This window comes from Manihot esculenta, chromosome 1 (genome assembly GCF_001659605.2).
Source record: "Manihot esculenta cultivar AM560-2 chromosome 1, M.esculenta_v8, whole genome shotgun sequence".
NCBI classification, from domain to species: Eukaryota; Viridiplantae; Streptophyta; class Magnoliopsida; order Malpighiales; family Euphorbiaceae; genus Manihot; species Manihot esculenta.
Window position 1 is genome coordinate 17,445,155 of NC_035161.2, and position 27,552 is coordinate 17,472,706.

Consider the following 27,552-nt stretch of genomic DNA (forward strand, 5'->3'; position numbering starts at 1 on the left):
ATTTAAGTTAAAATATATTAATTAAATTTTAAAATATTAAAAATAAAAAATAAAAAATTAAAAATTTATTAAAAATTTAAACGAATAAAATAAAATAAAATTAAATTAAATTTATTCAATTTAATTTAATTTTTAATTAAAATTAATTTAATTTAATTTTTATAAATATTAAAATTTTAATTTTTAATTTATATTATTTAATTTAATTTTAAATCAAATTAATAGAATTATTTATTCTGTCTATTATTATGAAGTTAGTTCTTTAAATGCAAAAAATCTGGTTTCCTCTCACAGTCCATATTAATTGGACATGATGAGGTGTGCATTTAATTCAACGTTTATGGGTAAGAGATCCACGTGTTTGATTAACATTTGGATTTATCACTGGGGTAGAATTAGGGTCAAATCATCTACTCTTACGAAATGTGATTGAAGCTTGCCTTTATGCTGAAACACGAAAGGAAAAATAAAAAATAAAAGTCTTTTAATACTATTGTCGTTTTACTGCCTTAACTAGTTAACTTAACATAATGGATTTGTTGATTTTTAAGTGAGTGCTTATTGTTTTGAAGAAATATTTAAAAGTTGTCAGATCACAGTAAATAATCTATTCATTTCATAACTTTTATTTATTTTTTTAAATATATTAAAAAATAATTATTTTATTAATTTTTAATTATATTTTTTAAAAAATATTAAATTTAATAAATATTTAGAGATATTTTTTTAAAAAAAATTTAAATTAAAATAGAATTATAATAATTAATTTATATATTACTGTAATATAAAAAAAGTGTATAATAATTTTGATATAATAAAAAAAATAAATAAAATATATATAATTACATAATCTTACTAAGGTGAAATAAAGTTTAATTATGAGCAATAATAACTTAAATTCAATGAACTATACGATTATGGATACACTCCTCTTTCTTGCAACCGTCCATTAAATAAATAAGAAAAACAAACTTTTATTTTTAATTTTTTGAAAGCAACAAACTTTTATTATAACGTGTATAAGAATGTAAAGATAATAACTATATGTAAAACTATAAACAGAACAATTTTGCTAACTTTGAATTAAATGTTTATTTCAAAAAAAAATGAATGTTATTAAATTTTAATAATAATAGTATAAAAATACTTTTTCTCACTATTTTTTATTATCTCTAAATTCATATTTATTTTTCTTATCTTTTTATTTGAAGTAAAAAATTTTATAAGAATTTAATTTAATTTTTTTTATTAATTTTATTGTTTGAAATGAAAGAATTTATTTCTTTTTAATTTATAAAATTTTTATTTTTTTTTAAAAATATAATATAATGCATGATAATAAATGAATCATGTTAATCGAAAGGTATAACATATAATATATTTATTTACATTGTTATTGAAATTATTAATGTTTTATAATTAAATTTGAATATAAGTTTCCCTCTGTGATTCCTTCTTTTTCTCTTTCTTAAACCTAACTTCTTCTTTCCCCTTCTTTATATAAGACGATCTGCGTCAATTGACTATCGATAAAAAAGAAGATATTGTTATCCCTATTAAGAGCTCTAAATATATTCCGATCGTCACTTATGATTTCTGTACGGTGGAGGTGTTTCTCACATACAATCCAATTAAATTTTAAAATATGCAGACCTTTTTGGCAGATTTATGACGGCAATCCTCAGACAGTTATTGTATTAAAGGATTTGATTCCTAGTTATAAGCCGTACATTTTGTTTTTGATAAAAACAAAAACTCTTAGTTCTCGTATGAAATTTTTTCGTAATTTTTTACATTTTGATGGTTACTTATCAGTCAATAGATAAGGATTGGGTGGAGATCTTTTGTTAATGTGGAAGAGTCATGAATTTTGAGTCTGTTTCTGTGGTTGACTTTTCTTCACATTTTATTAATTCAGTTGTTTCGAAAGGTAATGTTCAATTGAGGCTTACTAGTTATTATGAGTTTCCGGAATCGCAACGATAACGTCAATCTTGGAACCTTATTCGAGTTTTATCTTGTAAAAACTCTTTTCCGTGACTTTGTTCTGGAGACTTTAATGATTTATACTCGAGAGATGAGAAAGAAAGAGGAGTATCTTTGCCGAATTATCTTATATAGGAGTTTACACAGGCACTCAAAGAGTATTTTTGTCAAATTATCTTATGCAGTAATTTAATTTTGAATGATTGTAAATATTTGTTAGATTCTAAAACTGATATTTCTGTTAGATGGGTTCGTCGTAATGCTACTCTAGCGGCTCATATTTTGGCTAGAGAATCTATCAGGTATAATCGTCTCTCTGTTTAGAATAATATCCCTCTTTGTTGGACGAAATTTTATTAGTACAATAAGTAATTTTGCTTTAAAAAAAATGTTTTATAATTAATATATGGTATATAAGAATTTATTATAGTACATTTATTTTTTTTAAATTTTGTAAAGATAATAATTATTCTTAATATCTTTTTGAGATAAATATAAAAATTGAATTAGTTGGTTTTCTATAGAAAATTAATATATGACAATATTTTAATTCAAAATCAGTAACAAATTATTTTAAAAAATAAATTAAAATTAGATATAGTTAATATAAATTAATACACACATATATAACATGTAGTATTTAACAAATTACAAGCAAAATTTACAAATTGATAAAGAAATGTTTATAATTATTACAATTTTATAAACGAGAATAAAAATATTATTAATTTAATTATATAAACAAATTACACATTGGTTTATAATTTTATTTATATTTATTTAATTATATAGTTTGTGTATTTTCATAATGCTTTTTAAATTTAGACCGATCTCTAAACCGATAATGATAGAGAACTAAAAATTTAAAATTCAATCAGGGAAATCGATTTAACTGAAGTATTATTAAATAAATAAATAATAAAATTAATAATAATATTTTTTATTATAATTAATGTTTTTATATTTTTTATAAACAATAATAAAAAAATTATACTTAAAATTTTAAGATTTAAATATTCTAAAAAATAATTTGAAGCTTTACTTTAAATTAAAGTTTTATAATAATAAATGAAAATAATATTATTATATTTATATGAAATAATAAATGTTTATGTACTTTTTAACCTAAAAAAATAAAAAATTAAAGTAAATTAATAATTTAATTTAACTAATAAAATAAATTATTAATAATATTAATTATTTAAATTATAATTTTTTACTTCTATGAGGTAGTTAGTTGATAATTATTTTATATTAACATAATTTAATAAAGCACATTGTAATATATATTTTAAGTAAGAAATTTATAATAATAAATAATTGGTTAAAAAAGTTTATTAAGTGTGTAGCAATTGGTGGCTTCAACTTTTAGTAAAAGTTTTTTTTTTTTAATTAATAGAGAACGATTTGATTTGAAAATCAAATTCAAACCGTTTGATTTATTGGTTTGATTAAAATCCTATCAGTTCACATCAAGTTATTTCGATTCTGACAATTAGAGGATTAATAGTTTAAAATGAATGAGATTATAATTTGATTCTCGATTAAATCGATTCGATTGGTCTAATCCGATATTAATAACCATGGTTTTTCACTTAATTTTATAAACCTGATTAAATATTCATTTGAGAAGTTGTTTATGACTATTTAATTTTATAAATAGATTATATGTTCGTTTGTGAATCTATTTTTATTTAATTTTATAAACAAATTAGGCGGCCATTTATAAATATATTTGTATGTATTTAATTTTATAAATGATTACACTTCTGTTTTGTGAATCCATTTATGTTTATTTTTCTGAACTGATTATATGTTCGTTTATAAGGAATCCATTTGTGTTAATTTAATTTTACAAATAGTTTATAAATTCATGATGATCTGAGATCTAGAAGAAGGTAAGGTTTTGGTATGTGTAGGTGAGTTTAGCCTGAATAGTTCACGCCTTCCTCTTTTATCCCTTTTTTTTTGTTCTCTAGTGACATATAACCGCCACCTTACCACAGTGCTATCTGTCGCTATCATACAGGGCCGTACGTACGGACGTACTCTTTCCCTCCATCGTCAGGCTGCTATTTAATTCCCCTCTGACGCTCATACTGATAGGGTCATGGTGTAGCTGGGTCCTTTCCTCCACTGACCCATCAAGTCAAGTGAGCTGGATTCCTCTTTAATGAGCCCGGACCCCAGTCAGCTCGGCCTGCTCAGATGTAGATGCAGTCTGAGTTGTGCATTAATGGCCCAGTTTGCATAGTGGGCTCTGATGGATTTTGGGCCTGACTTTCCTACAAGGGCTCGACTGCGGCTTAGGTGTCAGAGGCCCAGTAGTCATCAAGTGCTCCTTTACCTAATCATTAGGTAAATCCCGAAGCCTCAATTATGACTGCGCGGTCCAAGGAAGGCTTCTATCAAAACATCTTTTCTCCGCCTTCACCCATTTCAAATTAGTATTCTCGACTCTGCTCTCGACTCTTTTTCTTGCTTTGCTCCCGATAACCCGTTCTCTTTCGCCTTTGCAATCTCTGCTCCAAGGTACGTCTCGCTCTTCCCATGGCTTCCTTTAGAATTCTCGATGTTGTGGATTTGATATCCTCTGTCACTCCTTCCCTTTTCAATTTCTTCTCCAGTGAGTATATCGATACCTCCATCTATAAGATTAGGGTTCCTTTTTGTAATGAGAGGATTATCCTCCCCAACCCATCTCCGGTGGGCTTTATAGACCCCCAGCAGGGTCGTAGCTTGATTTTCTTTGTCAAGCAATGTGACTTTAGGCTAATTTTCCCTTTCACCCTCTTTTTCATTGAGGTTTTTACCCATTTCTGTGTGATCCCTCGCATGTTATCCCCAAATTCTATCCTTTTCATGTGTTCCTTTGAATCTGTTTGTCTGTGCTGGGGTTTTGCCCTTTTTGTTGCTCTGTTCTTTACCTTCTTCTGTCTTATTCGAGCTAATTATGGGTTTTATTACTTTGCCCCCGGGGAGGATTGTCTATCTTTGCGGGATACAAAGATTCGATAAAGGGCTGGGCTGACGCCTTCGTGGTGGTCGAGCTAAAGGAGAGCTCAGGGATCAGCTGGGATGTTGATCTCGCTTGGAGGGAGGTCCCTCAGAGTTGTAATGACCTTCCTTGGCTGTCCTTGGTGGACCAGATCTGCCTTCTTCAACTGACCTTTGCGTGAAAGAAGTATGACATTGAGAAGTGCATGTTTATGTCTAACCTCCGGGATTACCAGGAAGCCGGTATTGTTAATGATAGTTTTCCTGTTTTTTCTCTTTTAGTTGTATTTTTCTCGGTTATTTTGAGTTCTGACTTGTGTGGCTTTCTCTTTTTCAGCTTCTACCTCAACCATGGAGAACCTAAAGTTGCTGAAGAATTTCACCCTGTCTAGGGAGAGCATGAAGGCCACGCTGGAGACCTTTAAGGCTAGAAGGTCTGTGGCCGATGTGACTTGCGAGGTTTTCCAAGTTGTTGCTCTACTTCCGCGAGCTGGACTCCTGCTTTTACTTTTTCTCGGGCATTGACACCTGCTACTGGGGGCTCTCGTTCTGCAGCCTCAAAGGCTTCTACTCCTGGTAAGGCGTCAACCTCGGCCAAGTCCTTTGCAGCCCCTAAGTGGACCTCTAAAGAGCCCATCGCCATCAGCGAATCTGCTGAGGGCGGTTCCCATGGAGGTACTGAGATTACTCCTCTGGACATCGAACCCCTTTAGACCGTGGTTGCCATCATGATTGGAGGGGCCATCGGCAGGCGAACGTGGACCTCCAAGCCAACTTCTAACGTTAAAACTGCTAAAAGGGCTCGGGCCGTAGATCTTGCTAAGACCATGCCTCCCCCTCCCACTGATAAAGAGAAAGGGGTTGTGGAGCTGATATCTTCTGGCCCTGACAACGAGTCCCTCAATGCTGCCGAGGTGACTCCCGAGTCTATGGCGGCTTTTGTGGCTGAGATGCTGTGTGAGAAGATGTTCGGGGGGAAGGGTCTCCAATGTCTCTGATCCCCGCTTCCTTGCTCTCGCCAGCCATCTGGCCTGCTCTAGTAAACAGCAGGTGGCCTTCCATTCGCAGTCTTGGGAGGATCTGGGAGATAGCTTGAGAGAAATGCTCCTCATGGTAAGTCGTCTGCTTTCCTTAAACGTGTTTCTATTTTTTAGTCCCTTCATAACTTTGTTTGCTTCCTTTCCTTGACAAGCGTTGGGTTTCATAAAAATTGACGCTCGGGACTAGTCGCTCTAAAGCTCGATGGACCAGTGCATTGCTGAAGAGCGTCGTGAGGAGAACATTGCAGCTACTGGTGAGGCCCACAAGAATATCATCGATTTTCAGAACCAGATCGAGGACCTCAACAAACAGCTTGGAGATATGAGGGACGAGGTTAGTAGAGCTTCTAAATGGGCTTCTATGGTGGAGTCTCAGCGAGACGAAGCCTTGGCGCAGTTGTCTGCTTTGGAGGAGTCCTGTCGCCAGCGTAATGAAGCCAGGGCTCAGTGCGACAAGGCTTTAGCTTGTGTTGCTGTCCTCCAATAGAAGCTTAATAAACATGTCGAGGACCTGAAAGGCATGACCTTGGCAGTGGAGGAGTCTCGCCTTCAGCAACAACAACTTTGCTAAGAGGTCAGCACTCTGAAGGAGAGATGTTCTGCCCTGTTGAAGGATGCTCGAGCTGCAGAGGATAGGGTCCAGCGAGCCTACGAGGTGCGCTTACAGGAGTATAAAGACTCTACCGGGCTTAAAGATATCATTCACCAAGCTTGTGAGGCGCGACTGGAGGAGTATAATGCCTCCGCAGAGATGAAGGAAGCTATATATAAGGAGGCCTTCCAAATGTTTGCCTCAAGCTACAATCAGGGCTTGAAGTCGCTAGGGATGCCCCCTCCACTCCATTGGCGGACCTCCGAGCTTCGGAAGTGGATTCTGATGGCGAGGAGGTGCGCTACAGAGAGGACGACAACCCTTTGCCCAAAGGTGCTCCTCGCTTCCCTCTGGACCTGAGGGGGAGGATACTATAGATAAACCCTTAAATGACTTAGTTAGTTTAGGTTTCCCCTCCCCTGCTACTTCTGTAACCCACTCTAATAATCAATAAAGTTTATATTTTTTTAATTTATTTGTGTACCTTTTATTTATCATTTTATACTTAAATTGTTTTTTATGTATTGCTTGTGAATTTTGTTGGGCTGACTTCTTGTAATCTGAACTTTAATTTTATAAATCTTAACTTTAATATATATTCTGCTCACCTACTTAAATGATTTCAGGTTCTGCTTATCTACTTAAACAACTCTGGAATGTGTAATTCCTGCGTTTTTTTTAGCTTGTGGCCTCTTCGATCTTGGTTTATTTATGTTTGTGCCCCTTTTGGATTTAAGTAATCTTCCTCCTACGAGCTCAGCCGAGCCTCTTAGCTTGCTTGATCCTATTTACTTAGGTTATTTCTGCACATACAGTCAGTGAGTCCTGCCAACTCATTGGCTTACTCGTTTTAATACACTTAGGGTATTTTTATGTATTTAGATTGTGAGCCTTACTTAGGTTGTGAGCTCGTTTGCATTATACTAAGTTTTTTTGCATGTTTAGCCTGTGAGCTTGTTTGGGCTGTGAGCTCGGCTACATTATACTTAGGTTGTTTTCGCATGTTCAGCCTATGGGCTCATTCGGGTTGTGAGCTCAGTTATATTATACTTAGGCTGTTTTTCATGCGTTCAGTCTGTGAGCTCATTCGTGCTGTGAGCTCGATTATGTTATACTCAAGCTATTTTTCACGTGTTCAGCCTATGAGCTCGTTCGGGCTGTGTATACTTAGGTTATTTTCGCGTGTTATATTATACTTAGGTTGTTTTTCGCGTGTTCAGCCTGTGAGCTCGTTCGGGCTGTGAGCTCAGTTATGTTATACTTAGACTGTTTTTCGCGTGTTCAGCCTGTGAGTTCGGTTATGTTATACTTGGGCTATTTTTCGTGTGTTTAGCCTATGAGCTAGTTCGAGCAGGGTTTTCCTATTTTACCCCACATTTTTCCAAGGCCTTTAAGTGGGCCAAGTTCATTTTTATGGTATTGAGACCTCTTTTTCCTGTAGGTCTAGCCATTTAATTGATTCTGACTTAGGTCTTTCTTACTTTGTTGAGATCCGTATCCTTTAATGAGGTCGGATTTGGGTTTTTACCCGTCGTTCATGAGTGTTCCAAACTCTTTTCTTTGGATTCGATTTTTACTTTTTCGCTTCGTCGTACTTGAACCGAGGTCTTGTTTTAGGTCGGCTGTTTATCGCTCAATTTTCCTCTGAGAGGCTTATGGCCTTTGTTTAATGCCCTTTTTCTTATGCTGGTTTTCTTTTTTCCCCAGCTAGTTTTGTAGTGTCGACGGTCATGTTCTGAGATCGGTCACCCACCTCACTGGGGTCTTCTTTCCCTCAGTCGATTTTTTGGTGCCGGTAGTCATATTTCGAGACCGGTCACCCACCTCACTGAGGTCTTCTTCCCCTCAGCCAATTTTTTGGTGCCGGTGGTCATATTTCGAGAATGGTCACCTACCTCACTTAGAGCTTCTCCCTCTTAGCCGATTTTGTAGTGCCAGTAGTCATTTTTTTAGACCGGTCACCTACCTCACTGAGGGCTTCCCCCTCTCAGCCGGTTTTGTGGTGCCGATAGTCATTCTCCAAGGCCGGTCACCTACCTCACTGAGAGCTTCTGTACCTGCTTTAATGATACTAGATAGGAAAAGAAGAATAATATTCTTCATTTATATTTCAAAGTACAGGGGTTTACATTGTATGCTTTTTAGGGAAAATACCTCTTTAAGTGCTGGATATTCCACGCGTGAGACTCTAGATTCCCCTACAGATCTTCAATTCGGTACACCTTGGGCTTGACGATCTTAGTTATCATGAAGGGGCCTTTCCAGATTAGTGCCCGTTTGCCCACAGCGGCCCTCTTCCCTGTTGCTTCTAATCTTCTCAGAGCTAGGTCTACCACCTTCAGACTTCTCTCGCGGACTTTCTGATTATAATACCGAGCTGCCTTTTATTGATATGCAGCTATCCTTATCTGAGCTTCTTCTCTGATTTCCTCTAGAGCATCCAAGTTGCTCCTCAATTTCTCCCCGTTAGAATCTTCGTCGTTGAACTGGACTCGGTGTGAGGGGATTTCAGCTCTATAAGGACTACTACTTTGGTTCCGAACACTAATGTAAACGGTGTCTCTCCTATCGGTATCCGAAGTGTAGTCCGGAATGCCCACAAGATGCTGCAATCAAATTGCCTGTCGTTGTTTGATATAAGTGTTCTCAGTATCCCAAATCAGCATATGATGTTGCCCTAGATGAATTATATCTTCTTGCGAGCTATGATTGTGGGTACAGCTTCTGCCTCGGGCCACTTGGAGAAGTATTCTACAATCACTATCACGAACCTCTTCTGCCCCACAATCTTTGGGAAAGGTCCCAAGATATCGATTCCCCACTACGCGAATGGCCACGGGCTAGATATGCTGGACTGTGGTGTGGCCGGGTTGTTAATGGCATTGGCAAACCTCTGGCAGACGTCACATCTTCTGACGAACTTTTCTACTTCTTTTTTAACCGTAGGCCAAAAGTACCCTTGCTTGAAAATCTTATTTGTCAATGTGGTCGCTCTTTCATGAACCCCACAAATTCCCTAATGTACTTCCTGAACTACCCTAGCAGCCTCCTCAGGACCCACACATCTCAGCCATGGGCTGGACTTCTCCCTTCATTACAATGTTCCCCTTGCTTGGTAATTAGTGGCTTTAGCTATGATTTTTCTGGCTTCTGCCTTATCTTCAGACAATTTTCCTGTTTTCAGGTACTTCAAGTACGGGGTCATCCAGCTTCACCCTTCTTCTATCTGCATTACAGGGGCTAGTTTCTCGAAAGTAGGGGCATTAATGTGTTGTATGTATATCTCATCTAGGAGCTATTCTAATTCTTCTTTGGACAGTCTACTGAGCAGATCTGCTTCTTTGTTTTATTCCCGAGGTATCCTTTGATATTGCACGGTGATCCCCTGCTCGCCGAGCTCGGCTTCTACGGCTTGTACTCTGGCCAAATACTTTTGCATGATAGGACCCTTTGCTTGGTATGCCTCTATTATTTGATTGATTACCAATTGGGAGTCACTATTTATCTTGAGGTCTGCTGCCCCCACTTCTAATGCTATCTGCATCCCATTTATGAGGGCTTCGTACTCGGCCACATTATTGGACGCTGGAAACTCTAGGCGCAAAGCATGACACACCCTGAACCCTTTCGGTCCTTTCAAAATTATCCTTGCCCCACTTCCCGCAAAGCTGGATGCTTCGTCCATAAATAGGTTCTAACTGAACTCCCGTAGTTGTTGGTCCCCATCCTTCTCTTTGGTTGAGCTCGGTAGCCCCCACTCTGTTCCTATTGATCCGAGTCGAAAGAGCACTCAGCTATGAAGTCAGCTAAGGCTTAGGCCTTGATGGCCATCCGAGGTTGGTAAATGAGGCAATATGGGCTAATTTCCACGGATCAGGCTAGCATCCGCCCCGAGGTTTCAGGTCTGTACAAGATTCTCTTCAGGGGTTGGTCAATAATTACTATCCCTTGGTAGCAATCCAAGTACACTCTAAACTTCCTTACCGCCAACAACAAAGCGAACGCCAACTTCTCAATACTTATATATCTAACCTCGGCATCCTTAAGCACATTACTGACATAGAAAATAGGCTTTTGCATCCCAGCTTCCTCCCTCACAAGTACTGCACTTACAGCTTGTTCAGAGGTGGCTAAGTATATCAAAAGTTCCTCTTCAGCTAAAGGACTATTGAGCACATATGGAGAACTGAGGTACTGCTTGAGATTTCTAAAGGCTTCTTGGCAATCTTTCGTCCATTCAAAGTTCGGAACCTGCCTCAGCTTTTTGAAGAATGATAAGCATCTTTCAGCTGACTTCGACATGAACCGATTGAGTGCTACCATTCTTCCTGTAAGTTTTTGCACATCCCTTACACAGGTCGGCTCGAGCATCCTCAATATGGCCTCTACTTTTTTTGGATTTGGCTCTATACCCTTTTCATTGACCATATAGCCACACTTTGTCGAGTTCAATCTCATTCTGTTACGCTGAAGTACCCTGAATACCTCCTCTAGGTCGACTAAGTGCTGTTGGAAGGTCTGGCTTTTTACTACCATGTCGTCCACATATACCTCTACATTCCTCCTTATATGTTCTTTAAAGATTTTATTTATCAACTGCTGGTATGTTGTTATGATGTTTTTTAGTCCGAATGGTATAGATTTATAATAATATTTCCCATCTTTGGTTATGAAGGAGGTCTTTTCTTCGTTTGACCTGTCCATGGGGATTTGCTGATACCCCGACATCGCATCTAGAGACGACAGATAATTAAAATTGGTCATAGAATTGACCATTTTATTAATATCAAGAAGGGGATAACAATCTTTTGGGCAGGCCTGATTTAGGTCGGTAAAGTCTATACACATTCTATACTTCCCATTGGCCTTTTTAACTAGCACAGGGTTGGCTAACCACTGTGGGTACATGACTTCCCTAATAAAACCTGCCTCCTCCAGTTTCTGCACCTCTTCCCTGGTGGTCTGCTGCTTCTCCTTTTAGAACACTCTCCTCTTCTGTTTTATTGGTTTAGCTCCAAGGAGGACATTCAGTTTGTGGGTCATCACCTCGGGGTATATTCCCGGCATGTTCAAAGGCTTCCAGGTGAAGCTTGAGGCATGCCTCTTGATAAGAGCCATAGTTGTCTCCTTGTGGTCCTTTCCAATGTTCTCATTGATGCTGAAGACTTTGTCGCTTTCCTCCTCAGATAAAGGGAATGTCTCCAGCCTATCAACTGGCTCTGTCTTGACCTCCTTCTTCTCATCCCGAACCTCCATAACCTCCTGGTTTATTTCCCCTGGCAGAGTGCTCAGTTCTTCCATAGTGGCCAAGTATACAACTCTGGCCTCCTCCTGCCTTCCTCACACTATACCCACCCCTGACTTTATGGGGAATTTCATGGTTAAGTACCAAATGCTAGTCACTACCTCGAAGTCGTATAGCACCAGCCTTCCCAAAATAGCATTATAGTTCAAGGGCAACTTTACCATGAGGAATATTGCATAATGAGTGTGGGCCAGGGGTGGCTCTCTTAGTGTCAGGGCTACTTTCACTTTCCCTTCTATTGCCACAGGGGTTCCGCCTATCCCTTTAACCGGGGCCTGATCTCTGATAAGCAGCTTGTCAGGGATATTCATTTGCTGGAAGACTCAGTAGGGTAGCAAATTCACTTTACTCCCATCATCCATCAGGACTTTGTGGACCTAGAAGTTGCGAATGATGGCCTCGATGACTAGGGCATCGTCATGAGGCGTTTGGATCCCATGAGCATCTTCTGGAGAGAAAGAGATGGTCATAGGGGAATATTCCGCTATTTGCATGACTTCAACACTGCTTCCTTCTCCATTCCTGCTTCTCTTCTTTCCCCTCCTGCTCATTCTTCCTCCAGATCCCCCTACAATCATATTGATTGTCCCACTGAACCCATCATTCACGACTCCCTCTGTCTTCCTGTGAGGCCTCTCCGCCATCGCATTTTGCTGAGGTCTCAGTCCCTCCAGTGTAACGCCCCGGAAACCGGACCGTTACCGGCGCTAGGATCCAGATCGACTTAAGGTCGCCGGGACCCTTAGCAAGCCTAATATGCATCCTGTACAACTGGTATAATCCCATACATGATCAAATATAAACATAAAAATTTTAAATTTTCTCATACCAAGCTTGACCCGTGCATGCACTATATCTGTAAACATAAAAACCCCTTACTAGAGCCCTCATCAAATGCTCCAGTTGGGTCAACATATCATACCTCAAGCTTGGTTCATCACTTCTCAATATAAAAACATTACATAAAGATCATGTGACAAAGGGATTAACCAAACACTCGGGCCAAGCACAACTCTATCCATTACATTACATTATATCATTTTACATTTTATTACACATCTTTACATTACATCATGTCCACTACCCCTCCTGCTTATATCATCCCCGTTCACGAGAGGGGTGCAATAAGAAACCATATCCAAGAAGTTTATGCTGTCATCAATGGAAGCTTACGATGGCATGAGAAATCCCCGAGAGCACGTCCTAAATTACAAGATGATTATGGAACTCCAGACTCATTCAGATGTCCTAAAGTGCAAAGTCTTTCCCACTACCCTCACGGGGCCAGCTTGGGCATGGTTTAACAGCCTGACAGCAGGAAGCATCAAAAGCTTCATAGACCTAGCCAACGTCTTTATCAGTAGATTCATTGCGGGAGTCCCGGTGTAGAGAAAAATGAGTTACCTGGAGACAGTCCGGCAAAAAAGGAATGAGTCTTTAAAAGAATATATGGCCAGATTCAACTCTGAGGCCCTGCAAATCCTTGAGCTTGACGAGGTAAGAGCAGTGAAAGTCATGTAGAAAGGGACCACGTCCCCTGAGTTGTTCGGCTCATTATGTAGAAAATCATCCACTACCCTAGCTAAACTGATGAAACGGGCTGAGAAGTATATCTGGTACGATGATGCCTTGACCATAAGCAGGTTCGCCAGAGAAGGGGGAGATAAAGGAAAGGCAGTGGAGGATAGACAGCCGGAGAGGCAAGAGAAAAGACAGAACCGAGGGCCAGAGATGCTGAATAAACACCCACGGGAAAGGAAGGAGCAGAGGCCGTATTAGCCCAGAATCCCCGAGATAATCACTCCTCTAAATGTGTCTAGAGCCGAAGTGCTCGTAGCTGTGCAAGACAAAGATTTCATACAATGGCCCAAACCCATGAAAGCTGAGGCCGGCCGAAGGGATCCTGATAAATACTGCTAGTACCACCGAACTCATGGCCATGACACCAACGACTGCTACCAATTGATAAATGAGATAGAAAGGCTCATAAAAAGGGGGCACGTTAGGAATTTCATAAAGAAACTAGATGTAATACCCGGCTAGACCCCGGCATCGGAATTCCAACTTTCCGACGGAATCATCATTGGAATCCAGAAATCTCGGATGACAGAGCCTTCTAGAAGGGTAAAATAAAGGTTTTCTAAAACGTTTTTAAGTATTTTAAGGTTTTGAATGAGAGAGAAATTGAATTTTGAAAGAAAAGACCAAGGAGGGAAGAACCCAGGTTCGGCCGCCGAACATGGGGCTGTTTAGGGGGCACGTTAGGCTTCCAAAAGTGGCTTCCTTTTGCTGCCGCCGAACCCCAAGTTCGGCTGCCGAACGTGGGGGAGTTGCGGGAGCAGATTTGGCCGCCGAAGGGAGTTTGGCCGGCCACCTATAAAAGGCCCCTTGTCCGGAAAATGGGCGAGTTTTCTCTCTCTTTTCAGGCATAGGTGAGTTCATGCTCTCCTTTGGTTGTTTTTATGCTTTTTCTTCAAATCCCTTAAGTTTTCATGAGTTTTATCTTTATTTTGAAGAGTTTTAAGCTTAGAACAAAGTTTTAAAGCTTGGAGACCTCCAGGGCTTGAATTCTCCACATCTCCAAGTTTGGGTCGCACCAACCCTCGACCTTCAAGAGGTAAGTGTAGATCCTCATCTTTTACTATGTTTTAAGTAAGTTTTATGAAGGATTTTGGGGTAGAGATGCATGTTAAAGCTAGATGTGAAAATGGTAGGGTTATGTGAGTTATGAGGTATTGTGTATTGTTATGTATGTTTAATGTGATGTTTGTTGGGGGTTTAGGCTAGTTTAAGACCCCTATATGCTTGTTGTATGAGTTGTGCATGTTTTGGAAGAGTTGGATGTGAGTGTAGGAGGTTTTGGAGGCGGATTGCATGAGGCAGAAACGGGTTCTGCCTTGCTGGGGAACCCAGGTTCGGCCGCTGAAGGTTGTTTCGGCTTCCGAACCTGCCTGTGGAAGCAATCTTTGGCCGCCTAACCTTGCCCCCAAAAATGGACTTTCGGCTCTGGAAGGGACTTTCGGCCACCGAAGGTGCCGCTGAAAGTGCCTGGCTTTCGTCTCTGGAGGAGACTTTCGGCCGCCGAACCTGCCTCCGAAAGTGCCTAACTTTCGGATATGTGGGAGCATTCGGCCGCCGAATGTGCCGCCGAAGGTGCCCTGTCCAGCCTATAAAAATGTTTTGCATGCATGTTTTGAGGCATTTTAGAGGGATTTTTGGGGAAATGTTTAGTGTTATGTTAGAGTTGTTTGGTCCCTCATTTGAGTCCACCTGTGTAGGATCGGACCTGAGGAATCGAGGTGAGCAGCAGTGAGTTAGCTGCTCCAGAGTTAGTAAGCGTCAGGCAGAGGTGAGTAGAACATAACTCTTTTTATATTAAAGAAATCAAATGTTTTAAGCATGTTCATGCATCATGAATACCATGTTATGTAATAGGTTGTTTGCATTAGAATTCACGAATATGTTGCATTGCATAATTTGATGATGATATGGATGGATATTGGATGATCCTCTAGCCCTCAATATGATTACCCTATGACATGAGATGATATGATATGATATGATATGATATGAGGTTAATCTATGGACAAATTCGCACATATCAACGTGGAAGAAATCATCAGGTTGTATAAGGCTTCAGTTTCTATAGTGTCAGATAGGGGACCCCAGTTTACCTTCTAGTTTTGGCGGAGTTTGCAGAATGCTATGGCACAAGGTTAGATTTTAGCACTGCTTTCCATTCACAGACTGACGGATAGTCAGAAAGGACCATCCAAACCATAGAGGACATGTTAAGAATATGTGTGCTAGACTTTAGTGGTTCTTGGAGGTAATATCTACCATTTGTAGAGTTTGCTTATAATAACAATTACGATGCTAGCATTGGGATGGCTTCCTATGAAACTTTATATGAGAGGAAGTGCAGGTCACCTATTTGTTGGGAAAAAGTTAGAGAAAGGGCCTTAGTAGGGCCAGAATTAATAGAGATCACCAATAGAGTGGTGCCCATTATCAGAGAAAGAATCAAAACAGCTATGAGTAGGCAGAAGAGCTACGTCGACATCCATAGAAAGCAAGTTGTTTTTTAGGAAGGAGATATAGTATTGCTTAAGGTGTCTCCTATGAAAAGGGTGATTCGTTTTGAAAAGAAAGGTAAACTAGCTCCAAGGTACATCAAACCCTTTGAAATCTTGTAAAAGATTGAAAATGTATTTTACAAGTTAAATTTACCTGCTTCTATGGAGAGAATCTATCTAGTTTTTCATGTTTCTATGTTACGAAAATTCGTGTCAAATCCAAACAAAGTTCTTAGTGAGTCTGATATAGAGATCCTAGGAGATCTCACCTATGTTGAGCAGCCAGTACGGATCGTAGATACGTAAACTAGAAAGCTGAGAAATAAGAAAATCACAATGGTAAAAATTTTATGGAACCACCACAATATGGAAGAGAGTACCCTGGGAGACAGAGAGTCAATACTTAGGTAGCACCCTCATCTCTTTTGAATTAAGTTGTTAGATGATTTTATGTGTTTTCTTAATTTGTATGCTATGTGTTTGCATGTGTGGTTAAACATTTGAGGAAAATTATTCTTAAGGGGAGAAGAATATAATACCCGACTAAATTCCGATGTCAGAATTTCAATCTGCTGTTATCTCGTGCCCCCAGTTCTGCTAAGAGCTGTTCCTTCAACCTTTCCAGCTTCTGGTCCACATCTGCCTCTTCCTGTCTCGGCCTTTTTTCTGAGCGGTATCCTCCCTCCAGCTCCTCGCCTCCCTATCCTCGCATCGGCTTAGAGGAATAGCTCTCGACTTCGTCATTTTTAATGAGCTTGTTAGGAAACCCAGAGATTACTGCAATCCAAACACACATCGAAAAAATAAAATCTTTAGTTTCCTTCATAGGATCCAAGTACTTCATTTATTTTGAAAGGAAGGATAAGAGACTAACCTGTTATATTCGACAAGAAGATACAATCCCGGACTGATGGTGCTGCTTTTTCAACGAACACCCTCAATGGTATCCACACGAACGTCTTTTATCTTTCTAGAGTGCTAGTTCTCTCAAAGATGGATAAGCTATGTGCTTTTCCAATCTGCAGCTCAAAACGATTTCTCCAAAAAACGCACCCCCATAATTCGCAGCAGGAGTTTTATAGATTTTAAGTCTTTTTGTTTTCCCACAATTCTTTTCGCAAAAAAGTTGTGTTCATAACCCACTATCACAATCTCGCAGATACTCAAATATCTTACATGACAGTTTGTTTTGATAAAAAAAATCGAAAATCTTTTATCTGTAACATTTATAGATAGATTGCAAATTTTTTAAATATTATTATCTTATAATAATAATAATTATTAATAATAATAACATCTTTATTATTATTAATTATACTAATGGGTTTTTAGCCTATTAATATAGCACATCAACAACGTTCTTTTGTGTGTGACCCAATATGCTCACATTAATTGGCAATAGGCCCAGTCCCACCAGTCTCATAAATCATAAGTGGCCTCTAGCAAGATATTATGACTACCCAACTAATATGAGGATCGATAGTCCGATAAAGCCTAATAAATAGAACATGTATTAATATCTTTGTCACACAATATCTAGTTTGAACATAAGTCATGGTCAATGTCAAACTTATAATGTTCAAACTTGTGATTTCTCAATCTCTAAGTAGACTGATAAAATCAAATGATATTGATCACACTATCAATTCATTTGAGCACGGTCATACATTTCTCAGTCTCACTTATCGAGGGGTCCAGAAGATATCTCTCTCAAAGAGAGGGATAAATTCTATCTTGATTATTCAATATCCTTTACATAATTTCTGTTATGCTCAATCATAACCTTTATGATTGTCCGATTAAAGACAATGTTTGGTTATGTCAAAACATAACAGTCCTTATGTTGGAAACATAACTATTTTGAGATTCACTTATGACAATAACCCATGTAGTGATCTCAGTGCGGGTCCATCCAATATTTTGTTCTTTAACAAGTATCTATAATTATTGAATTATATCAACATATACATAATCATCTCATGATTATCAATCAATAATCATACTAGTTATATTTTATTATTATCAACATAATAATCAGTAACCAGGGATGTTAATCATCATTATGTAACATGCAAACAAATAATAATGATAGTAAAAACCTCTTTTATTAATAACCAAAACGACATACAAAAAGGTCCAAGATAATGACCTAGGGCAAATACACTAACAAAGCTCTCTAACCATTCTGCCCCTTACTCTGGCTGCTGCCTCATTTCTTCTGCAGGCCTCCTCACCTCCTTCGCTGGTTCTCCTACTTTATTGGGGGGCTTGGTGGTTCAAGGTAGGCTGAGGCTCATTAACGTTGAAGCTCTTAACCATAGGTGGTACACTCAATGGGGTGCTGAGTCCCTTTTGCTGCAGCATTTGTCTCAGCCTATGGGCAGTTTTTTATAGTTGGATAACCATGTTCTGTAGTTCTTGGTCGGAAAGGGTGGTTTTGGGTATGTTCACCGTCGAGCTCGGCGAGGGATTGAACAATGCGGGTGGTTGACTAGATGGGGCTGTAGGACTAGAGAATGAAAACTGATGACCTTCATTGGTGGAGCTTAGGTGATTTAGGGTGTTTCCTGTGTGGTTTTTGCCGTGGTTTGCCATCTGGATCTCAGTGGGTGTGATGAAGATGAGAACTCCGGTGATGAAAAGATCTCCTTTCATTCCCATAGACGGTGCTAATTGATGATCTGAGATCCAAAAAAGGTAGGGTTTTGGTATGTGTGAATGAGCTTAGCCTAAATGGTTCATGCCTTCTTCTTTTATCCCTTTTTCCTTTGTCATCTAGTGACGTATAACTATCACCCTGCTACAGTGCCACCTGTCGCTATCATACAAGGCCGTACGTACGGACGTACCCTTTCTCTCCATCGTCAGGCGGCTGTTTAATTTCCCTTCGGCGTTCGTGTTGATAGGGTCATGGTGTAGCTGGATCCTGTAACGACCCGGAAACCGAACCGCTACCGGCGCTAGGATTCAGATCGATTTAAGGTCGCCGGAACCCGTAGCAAGCCTAACATAAATCTTGTTATACTTGATAAAATCCCATACATGATCATACATTTTCATAAAAACTTAAACTTTTCATATACCAAACTTGACCTGTGCATGCATCATAACTGTAAACATAAAACCCCCATACTAGAGCCCTCATCAAATGCTCTAGTAGGGTCAACATCTCATACATCAAGCTTGGTTCAACACATCTCATCATTAAAAACATTTACATAAAGATCATATACAAAAGGGATTACAATCTATCAATAGGGCCAAGCACAATACTATCCACAATACATTACATGTCCACTACTAATCTATTACATATACATAGCCTTTACCCTTGCTGACTTCCTGAGCTATCTCTGGCCCTGCAAACCTGGGGGTTAGGGGAAAGGGGTGAGCTACAAAAGCCCAGTGAGTAGAACCGTAAAAACAGATTATTAAACACATGCTTTCATGAAATGCATCACATCACAAATAAATCACATCAAGGATGGACTTGTCACCAATGACCCTCTACATAATCCAATGTGCCCGGCCCTCGACGGAGCTCCTCAGGACTTTCACTTAAACATAACATAACATATCCATAATGCCAAGGGCGTAGAATGGGTCTCGACCTGGACTTTCTCTTACTCTGTGCCAGGGGCATAGAATGGGTCTCGACCTGGACTTCCATATCATATCATACTATATCAAGGGTCAATGGGTCATCCAACATCCATCCACATCAACATCATATTATGCAATGCGTCATATTCATGAATTCTAATGCAATACAACCTATCACATACATGGCATTCATGATGCATGAACATACTTAAAAGTTTAATTGCTTTGAAATAAAAAGAGTTGTGTTCTACTCACCTTTGGCTAACTCTAGACTAACTCTAAAGCAGTTATCTCACTGCTGATCACCTCGGTTCCTCAGGTCCGATCCTACACAGGTGGACTTAAATGAGGGACCAAACATACTCTATCAGGACTCTAAACATCACCCAAAAACCCCCTAAAATACCATAAAACATGCATGCAAAACAGGCAAAGGAAGGCTGGGTAAGGGACTTTCGGCGGCAGGTTCGGCGGCCGAAGGTCCCTGCAGATCCGAAAGTCAGGCACTTTCAGGAGCAGGTTCGGCGGCCGAAACTCCCCTCCAGAGCCGAAAGTCCAAACTTTCGGGGGTGAGTTTAGGCGGCCTAAAGCTGCCTCCACAGGCAGGTTCGGCGGCCGAACATGGCTTCAGCAGCCGAACCTGGATTCTCCAGAATGACAGAACCCGATTCGCCTCTCTCATCTAGCCTCCCAAAACCCTCCAAACTCATACTCAACACTCAAAAGCATGCATAAACACATCATCAAGCATATAGGGGCATAAAACTAGCCTATACCCCAACAAACATCACATTTAACATCACATTTCTCATTAAACTAACATAACCCTAACATTTTATATCTATTCTAAACATGCATTAAACACCCTTAAAACCCCTCAAAACTTACTTAAAGCATAAAAGAATGTGAGGATCTACGCTTACCTCTTGAAGATCGAGAGGGGAGGTGATCCAAACTTGGAGATTGGGAGAAATCGAGCTCTGGGGGTCTCCAAGCTTTAAAACTTTGATCTTAGCTTAAAATCTTCAAAACAAAGGTAAAAACCCATCAAAACTTGAAGGAAATGAAGGAAAACACAAAACCAACCATGGAAGGGCAGAATCTCACCTATGCCCAAAAATGGAGAGAGAAAACTCGCCCATTTTTGGATAGGGGGCCTTTTATAGGTGGCTGGCCAGACCACTTTTGGGGGCCAAAGGAACTTCCGCAACAGCACCATGTTCGGTGGCCGAACATGAGGTTCGGCGGCCGAACCTGGGCTTTTCCTCCAAGGCATTTTCTTTTCTTCTTTTAAAACTTTAACTCAAAACTAATCATTAAAAATCATGAAAATCATTTTGTAAAAGCATATTTTACCCTTCTAGGATATTCCGACATCCGAGATTCCAGATTCCAACGGAGATTCCGCCGGAAAGTTGAAATTCCGAGGCTGGAGTCTAGCCGGGTATTACAGATCCTTTCCTCCACTGACCCATCACGTCAAGTGAGTTAAGTCCCTCTTTGATGAGCCCGGGCCCCGGTCAGCTCGGCCTGCTCGGATGTGGTCTGGGTTGTGCGCTAATGGCTCAGCTTGCATAGTGGGTTCTGATTGGTTTTGGGTCTAGCTTTCCTACAAGGGCTCGACTACGGTCTGGGTGCTAGAGACCCAGTGGTCATTAGTCCGTTTGTGAATTCACTTGTGCCATTTATATATCCGTTTATGTCCATTCAATTTTAAAAAAATAGAGATTTATATTTTAGTCCTTAGGTAGTACCATTATTAAAAAGTCAGTCCTTGCATTTTTAGAAACCTATTAAAACGTCTTTAACTTTTCTCTCCGTCAATGAAATAGTCATTCTGTCATTTTTTTCGTTAAAAATAGATAAAAGATGAGAGAGAAAATTATTAAAACGTCCTTAACTTTTCTCTCCGTCAATGAAATAGTTATTCTGTCATTTTTTCGTTAAAAATAGATAAAAGATAAGAGAAAATTTTTAAAATTCAAATTTGCCCTCAAATAAAACCCCTTATTTAGTCCTTGGATATTGCTTTTATTAACAAGTCAGTCCCTACATTTTCAAAAATCTATTAAAACGTCCTTATCTTTTCTCATCTATATTAAAATGTCCTTATCGTTTCTTTCCATCAATGAAATAGTTCCTCCTCGTTCTCCTCCTCCTTAAAAAAGAAGAAGAAGAAGATGATGATGATGAAGGAGAAGAAGAAGAAAAAAAAGAAAAAAGAAGAGGAGAAGAAAAAGGAAAAAGAAGAGGAGAAGAAGAAGAAAAAGAAGAAGAAGAAAGAGAATAAGAAGATGATGATGAAGAAAAAGAAGAAGAAGAAGAAGAAGAAGAAGAAAAATCTCCTCCTCCTCCTTAAAGAAGAAGAATAAAAAGAAAAATCGAAGAAGAAGAAAAAGAAGAATCAAAGAAGAAGAAGAAGAGGAGGAAGAATCAATGAAGAAGAAGAAGGAGGAGGAGGAGGAGGAGGAGGAGGAGGAAAAGAAGAGAGGTAATTTAGTATTTTGCTATATTTTTAAGGCAGAAATAGACGGAAGGACTATTTTGTTGACGAAGAGAAAAGATAATAATGTTTTAATAGGTTTCTGAAAAATATAGGGACTGACTTATTAATAATAGCAATACCCATAGATTAAATTGTAAATCTCTCTTAAAAAAAATTACACGTCTATTTGACAATATATTTATATCTATCTAATTTTACAAATGAATTTTATATTTATTTGCAAATCCGTATCTATCGATTTACAAACGGATTATAAATTTCTTTAAAAATCCATTTTAAATTATATTGATGAGGAATCTTCTTCCCTAAAATAAAGGAAGCCCTCTTCCCTTTACTATTATTACATAGTTTTATCCTAACAATGGGATCTTATATGGGGCATATGGGTGAGTTTAAATACTTTAATTTTGAAATATATTTATTTAATTTTATTTTTAAATTATTTTTATTTTTTTAAGTTCTAACTAATAATAGAATTTAGATACGATCTCACCACGATCCAAACTCATCAAGCTCAAATTCATTAAAAATTTCACGAACCTAAATATTTTTAACAAATAAGTTTGAATTTTAAAAAGATGAATTTAGTTTCTATTACAGTCCTAACTTTTTAAATTATAAACAGATTTACTAATAAATTAATTGAATTAATTATTTATATTATAAATAAATTTACAAATAAATTAACAATTTGCATTACAAATGGATAATTAGCGAATAAAAAATACAAATCGATATCAAATCTATTTATATCAAAAATAATTTTTTTTATTTATAAATCTATTTATAATATAAACAAATTGCTTTTCATTTGAAAATTATCAATAAGATTTATATAAACTGAAAAAAGTCTATTTTTAATTTGTTTATAAATTAATATTTTATTTATTTTATAAAAAATAATTTATATTTAAAAATATTTTTCATAGAAAATATTTTTCAATGAAATAATTTATTTTTCAATAATTAATTTTAATTCAAAAAATAAAATTTTAAGATCACTGTTGGGAAATATATATATTATTACATATATTAGTTTTTTTTTTTTTGAAATGGTATTACATATATTAGTTAAAGTGTATTAAAATTAATTGAAAAATAAATGTGAGATGTTATAAAAAATAATAAAACAATGTTTCTCAATTATTTTCTTAGTAACATTTAAAATAATTTTCTTTAAATATTAAAATCCAATGTGAAACTGCCACTAAATGCAGGGTGAGTAGTGGGGACGATTGCTTTCACGCGGAAATGAAAGTTTTAATGGCCCATATGCTCTCGCCGTGAACCCTGCAACGCTTTCTTTCTTTAGGTCATAACCAACGCCTTTGATTTTACACCAACCCCTAACCCACCAGAAGAAAAAAAGGCCAACAAATCCTCCACTACTATATCACTGTCCGTTTTCTCTTCTCTTTGACCTCCATCTCATAGCTATGGAAAAAATTCAAGAATCAAGAAATCCTCGCCAGCCACAACCCACTAACCCAAACCCTCTTCTATGGGATTGTGGAAGCTCTCTCTATGATTCTTTTGAGCTTAAATCTCTCGAGCGTCAACTTTACTCTGCTATACATTCGAAAACTTTATCCATGCCTCGTTTACCCGGTCGCAGAGCGGCGGCGGCGGCGGCGGCGGTTCCGAATCCACAGCCTCCTTTAATCCCTCTTCCTCCTCCTACTGCTGTATCCAAGAAACCCTCTAAAATTTCTCGATCACTCCACAAGTTATTCAAATTTGTGTTCCGGTTTAAACAGAATTCTAGACCAGGTCATGAATACTACGTCGTTTATGACAAGTCTGGGGCTCTTTCCACCATTCCTGAGGTGCCAGAGATTGAGTTTGGTGGATTCTCGCCTGACATTAACTCCTTGGTGAGGAGAAGTGGGTCGGAGAGGTTCACGGCCACTTCCATGATGGGTATTTCATGCGTCTGATAATGGTGTGTGGATCATATGAATATAGTTTTGTATGATTATAGATTAGAAATATATATGCATGAATTCATGTTGCTCAAGTGTTGGAAACTTTGACCCAATTGTCATGGTTAGTTTGAATCATGATCGGTATGAACGGTGATGAAGGTCAAATTTATGGTGAGAACTATTTTCAATATTAATTGAGTTTGATGATAAATGATTTGCTTTATTTTCTTTTAATATCCGATTCTTTCATATCTACTCATTTTAATTTTACATTTACATATATGAAAATCATTAATAGAAAAATGCACCTTTCAAAGTTTTTTAATTGAAGGGTTTTGACTAATTAATTAATGTTGGGTTGTCCCAAAAATATAAAATTGGAATTCTTAGGATTATTATTTTTTAAAATGGAATCGGAGAAATAGAATATGAACTCTCTCAAATTTATTTAAATCACCAGCGGACTAAATTTGTAAGTGTATAAATTTAAATTTTTATATTATTATTTAGATTTGTTTTGTTATTCATCACAAAGCGCATAGGCTATGACTTTTTTTTCTTTCTTTTATTAATTTAGAGATTTAGCTATAATCACCTCCAATACTAAAATGCTGGGATTTATGGCCTAGAATAAAAACAACTAGATACAGTTATGTAAATAGGAGAAAATATTTAGAGGGTATTTTATACGATTCGTTTTTGAATAAAAGTAAATTTCATTAAATTTCAATAACAATCAATTTAAAAATATAATTAAGGAGGTGAGAAAAAAAATCAATTATAGAAGCTATTTAATAATTTATAAAATTAAATTTTGAATTCTTTAAATAGAATTATATAATATTTAATAATATAATTTATAAGATTATATTAAAATTATATTAGATATAAAATATATTAATTAAATTATATAATATAAAAACCAAAATTAAAATCAAATAGATAAATTAATTTGGTTTGATTCCTACAACATTGTTTTTTCATTTTATTCCAAATGATTCTTTTGTTACATACCCCTAAAAACCATATATAACTTTAGTATACCGTCCGTAATTTCATTGTTGTATTTTAAATAGTTAGTAATTTATTTTAATGATTTTTTTTTTTAATTTAATCGGTAAATTTTATTTTTTTATTATTTTTTTAATAAATTACTTATAATAAAATATATAATGAAATTTTAAAATTAAATTAGAATAATATGATTAACTTGCTTAGTTAATATTTATAAACACTAAAATAAAAAATCAGTTATTATTATTTTTTAATTTATAAGCTGAACCTACAAATACATAAAATATTATAAGTAAATAAGTTGATTTATTTTAAAATTTATAAATTAATTTAATTGGTTTATAAGCAAAACAAATACCCTTCGTATTGTCATTAATAACCCCATTAATGCAATAATTATATTTAGTATTGTTAATATTTTCAAAGATTTTCATAATCTCCATCACTTTCTAATCAACCATGAAGATTATATTTTTTTAATACGTAGATAAGACTTAATTATTATTTTTTACGTTGTTGATCACCTTCTATCATCAATTATTATCATTTGTAAGGAAGAAATTAAATCAATCAATGTCTTTTGTCATTTTTATCTATGAAGAAACTAAATGTGCTTACGTTGTTTATAGATGTGTGGTTCGACCAGCACCAGTATTTTTGAGATTTTTAAGCAGTATTTTTCATAAACCAAAAGTATTGAGATCTTTAGAATTAACATATAGATAGTTGTTTTAAAAAACGAGTATATTGGTCACACAAACATTATAAGGAAATAGAGTTTATGAGAGAAGCAATCGTATTCATTATAGAAGCCTCTATTTATAGAGAAATTTACAACAAATTGGTTACATATACAGATAAGTATTTGAATTTAAACTATAACTAATCTTCCAGCTAAAACTTCCGTTGATACTTATCACTGCCCTGCAAGATCGGGGTGCCATCAAGAACACCGATCTTGGACCTGTTTACAGTGAACAACGGCCATGGTAGTGGCTTTATCAATAAATTAGCTAACTGATCCTTTGTAGAAACATGAGCTCTTGATCTCAAATGAAATGAATATCAAGCTCGATATGTTTCATCTTGATGTGATAAACTAGATTGTGACAAGTATATGTTGTTGATACATTATCACAGTAAATTATTGGCACAGTCGAAACTAAGGGGACCCCCAATTCAAAAAGCAAAGATCAAATCCATAGTATTTCTGAAGCAGTAGCTGCTACAACTATATACTCAGACTCAGTTGATGACCTTGCAACCGATTTTTGTTTCTTTGAACATCATGAAATCGAAACACCACCAAGATACAACAAATAGCCAGTGGTGGAGACTCAATCAGAAGGATCACTAGCCCAGTCAGCGTCCGAAAACGCATGTAAAACAAGAGAATGTTGAGGACGAATTAAAATAACAAAGTATATTGTCCCTTTAAGATAACGCAATAGTCTTTTAAGAGCATCCCAATGAGACTGAGATGGACTTTGCATAAATTGGGATAATCTATTCACTACAAAACAAATATCTGGTCTTGTCCATATTAAATATTGCAAAGAACCCACTATTCGTCAATATGCAACAGCATCAACAACCAATTTTGGATAAATTCTCTTGGACAGAACCGTAGAGGTGGCAAATAGTGTAGCCACTAGTTTCGCCTCCTCCATATGAGTAGTAGCAAGAAGTTTCCTAATATAATGCTATTGGGACAAGAATAATCCATGCTTAGTTGAAGTAATGTCTATCCCAAGAAACAAATGAAGTGGTAGCGGATCTTTGAGAGAAAACTGGTTGGCTAATTCAGCTATGAATCTGTCATTAAAAGACTTTGTGTTTCCTGTGACCAAGATATCGTCAACGTAAACTAAGAAATAACAAATAACAACATATTTTCTATAAATAAACAATGAATGATCAAGCCAGCCTGTTTAAAACCAAGACCCAAAACACAATTTTGCAAGGCTTGATACCGAGCCCTTGGTGCCTGCCGTAAACCATATAAAGCCTTTACCAACTTGCAAACATAACTCGGTTTAGAGGGATTAATAAATTCGATAGGTTGTTTCATGAATACTTCTTCCTATAGAGGACCATGTAAAAAGGCGTTATTAATATCGAGTTGTAACAAATTCCATTTATTCATTACTGCAAGAGTCAATACAAGCTGTATGGTTGCCGATTTTAGTATTGGACGAAATGTATCACCACAATCAATTCCGAGTCTTTGATTATAACCTTGCGCTACTAAACGAGTTTTAAATTTTGCAATAGAACCATCAGAATTCCGTTTAATTCAAAAAACCTATTTACACCCAACTAAGTTCTGAGTTGAATCCAGTGGAACAAGAATCCAGGTACTATTTTTAAGCAAGGCATTAAATTCATCTGACATTGCAGTTCTCCAATGTGAAAATTTCATGGTTTGAGTTACACACATTGGTTCAAGATTATCGGGAAGAGTATGTTTGGACACTGCATAAAGATGCTTAGGTTTGAAAATATTGT

General features: G+C 37.0%; 1 protein-coding gene across 1 annotated transcript; it reads left to right on the forward strand.

The window, feature by feature from the left end:
* Positions 1 to 23,327: 23,327 nt before the first annotated feature.
* On the forward strand, positions 23,328 to 24,264 carry LOC110621525. The gene has a single exon (XM_021765802.2). It carries the CDS (start codon positions 23,542 to 23,544, stop codon positions 24,040 to 24,042), a length of 501 nt encoding a protein of 166 aa, XP_021621494.1. The 5' UTR covers positions 23,328 to 23,541; the 3' UTR covers positions 24,043 to 24,264.
* Positions 24,265 to 27,552: the final 3,288 nt, after the last annotated feature.

Excerpts from the sequence above, each read along its gene's own strand:
- LOC110621525 (XM_021765802.2), top strand. The coding sequence starts at position 23,542 with ATGGAAAAAATTCAAGAATCAAGAAATCCTCGCCAGCCACAACCCACT.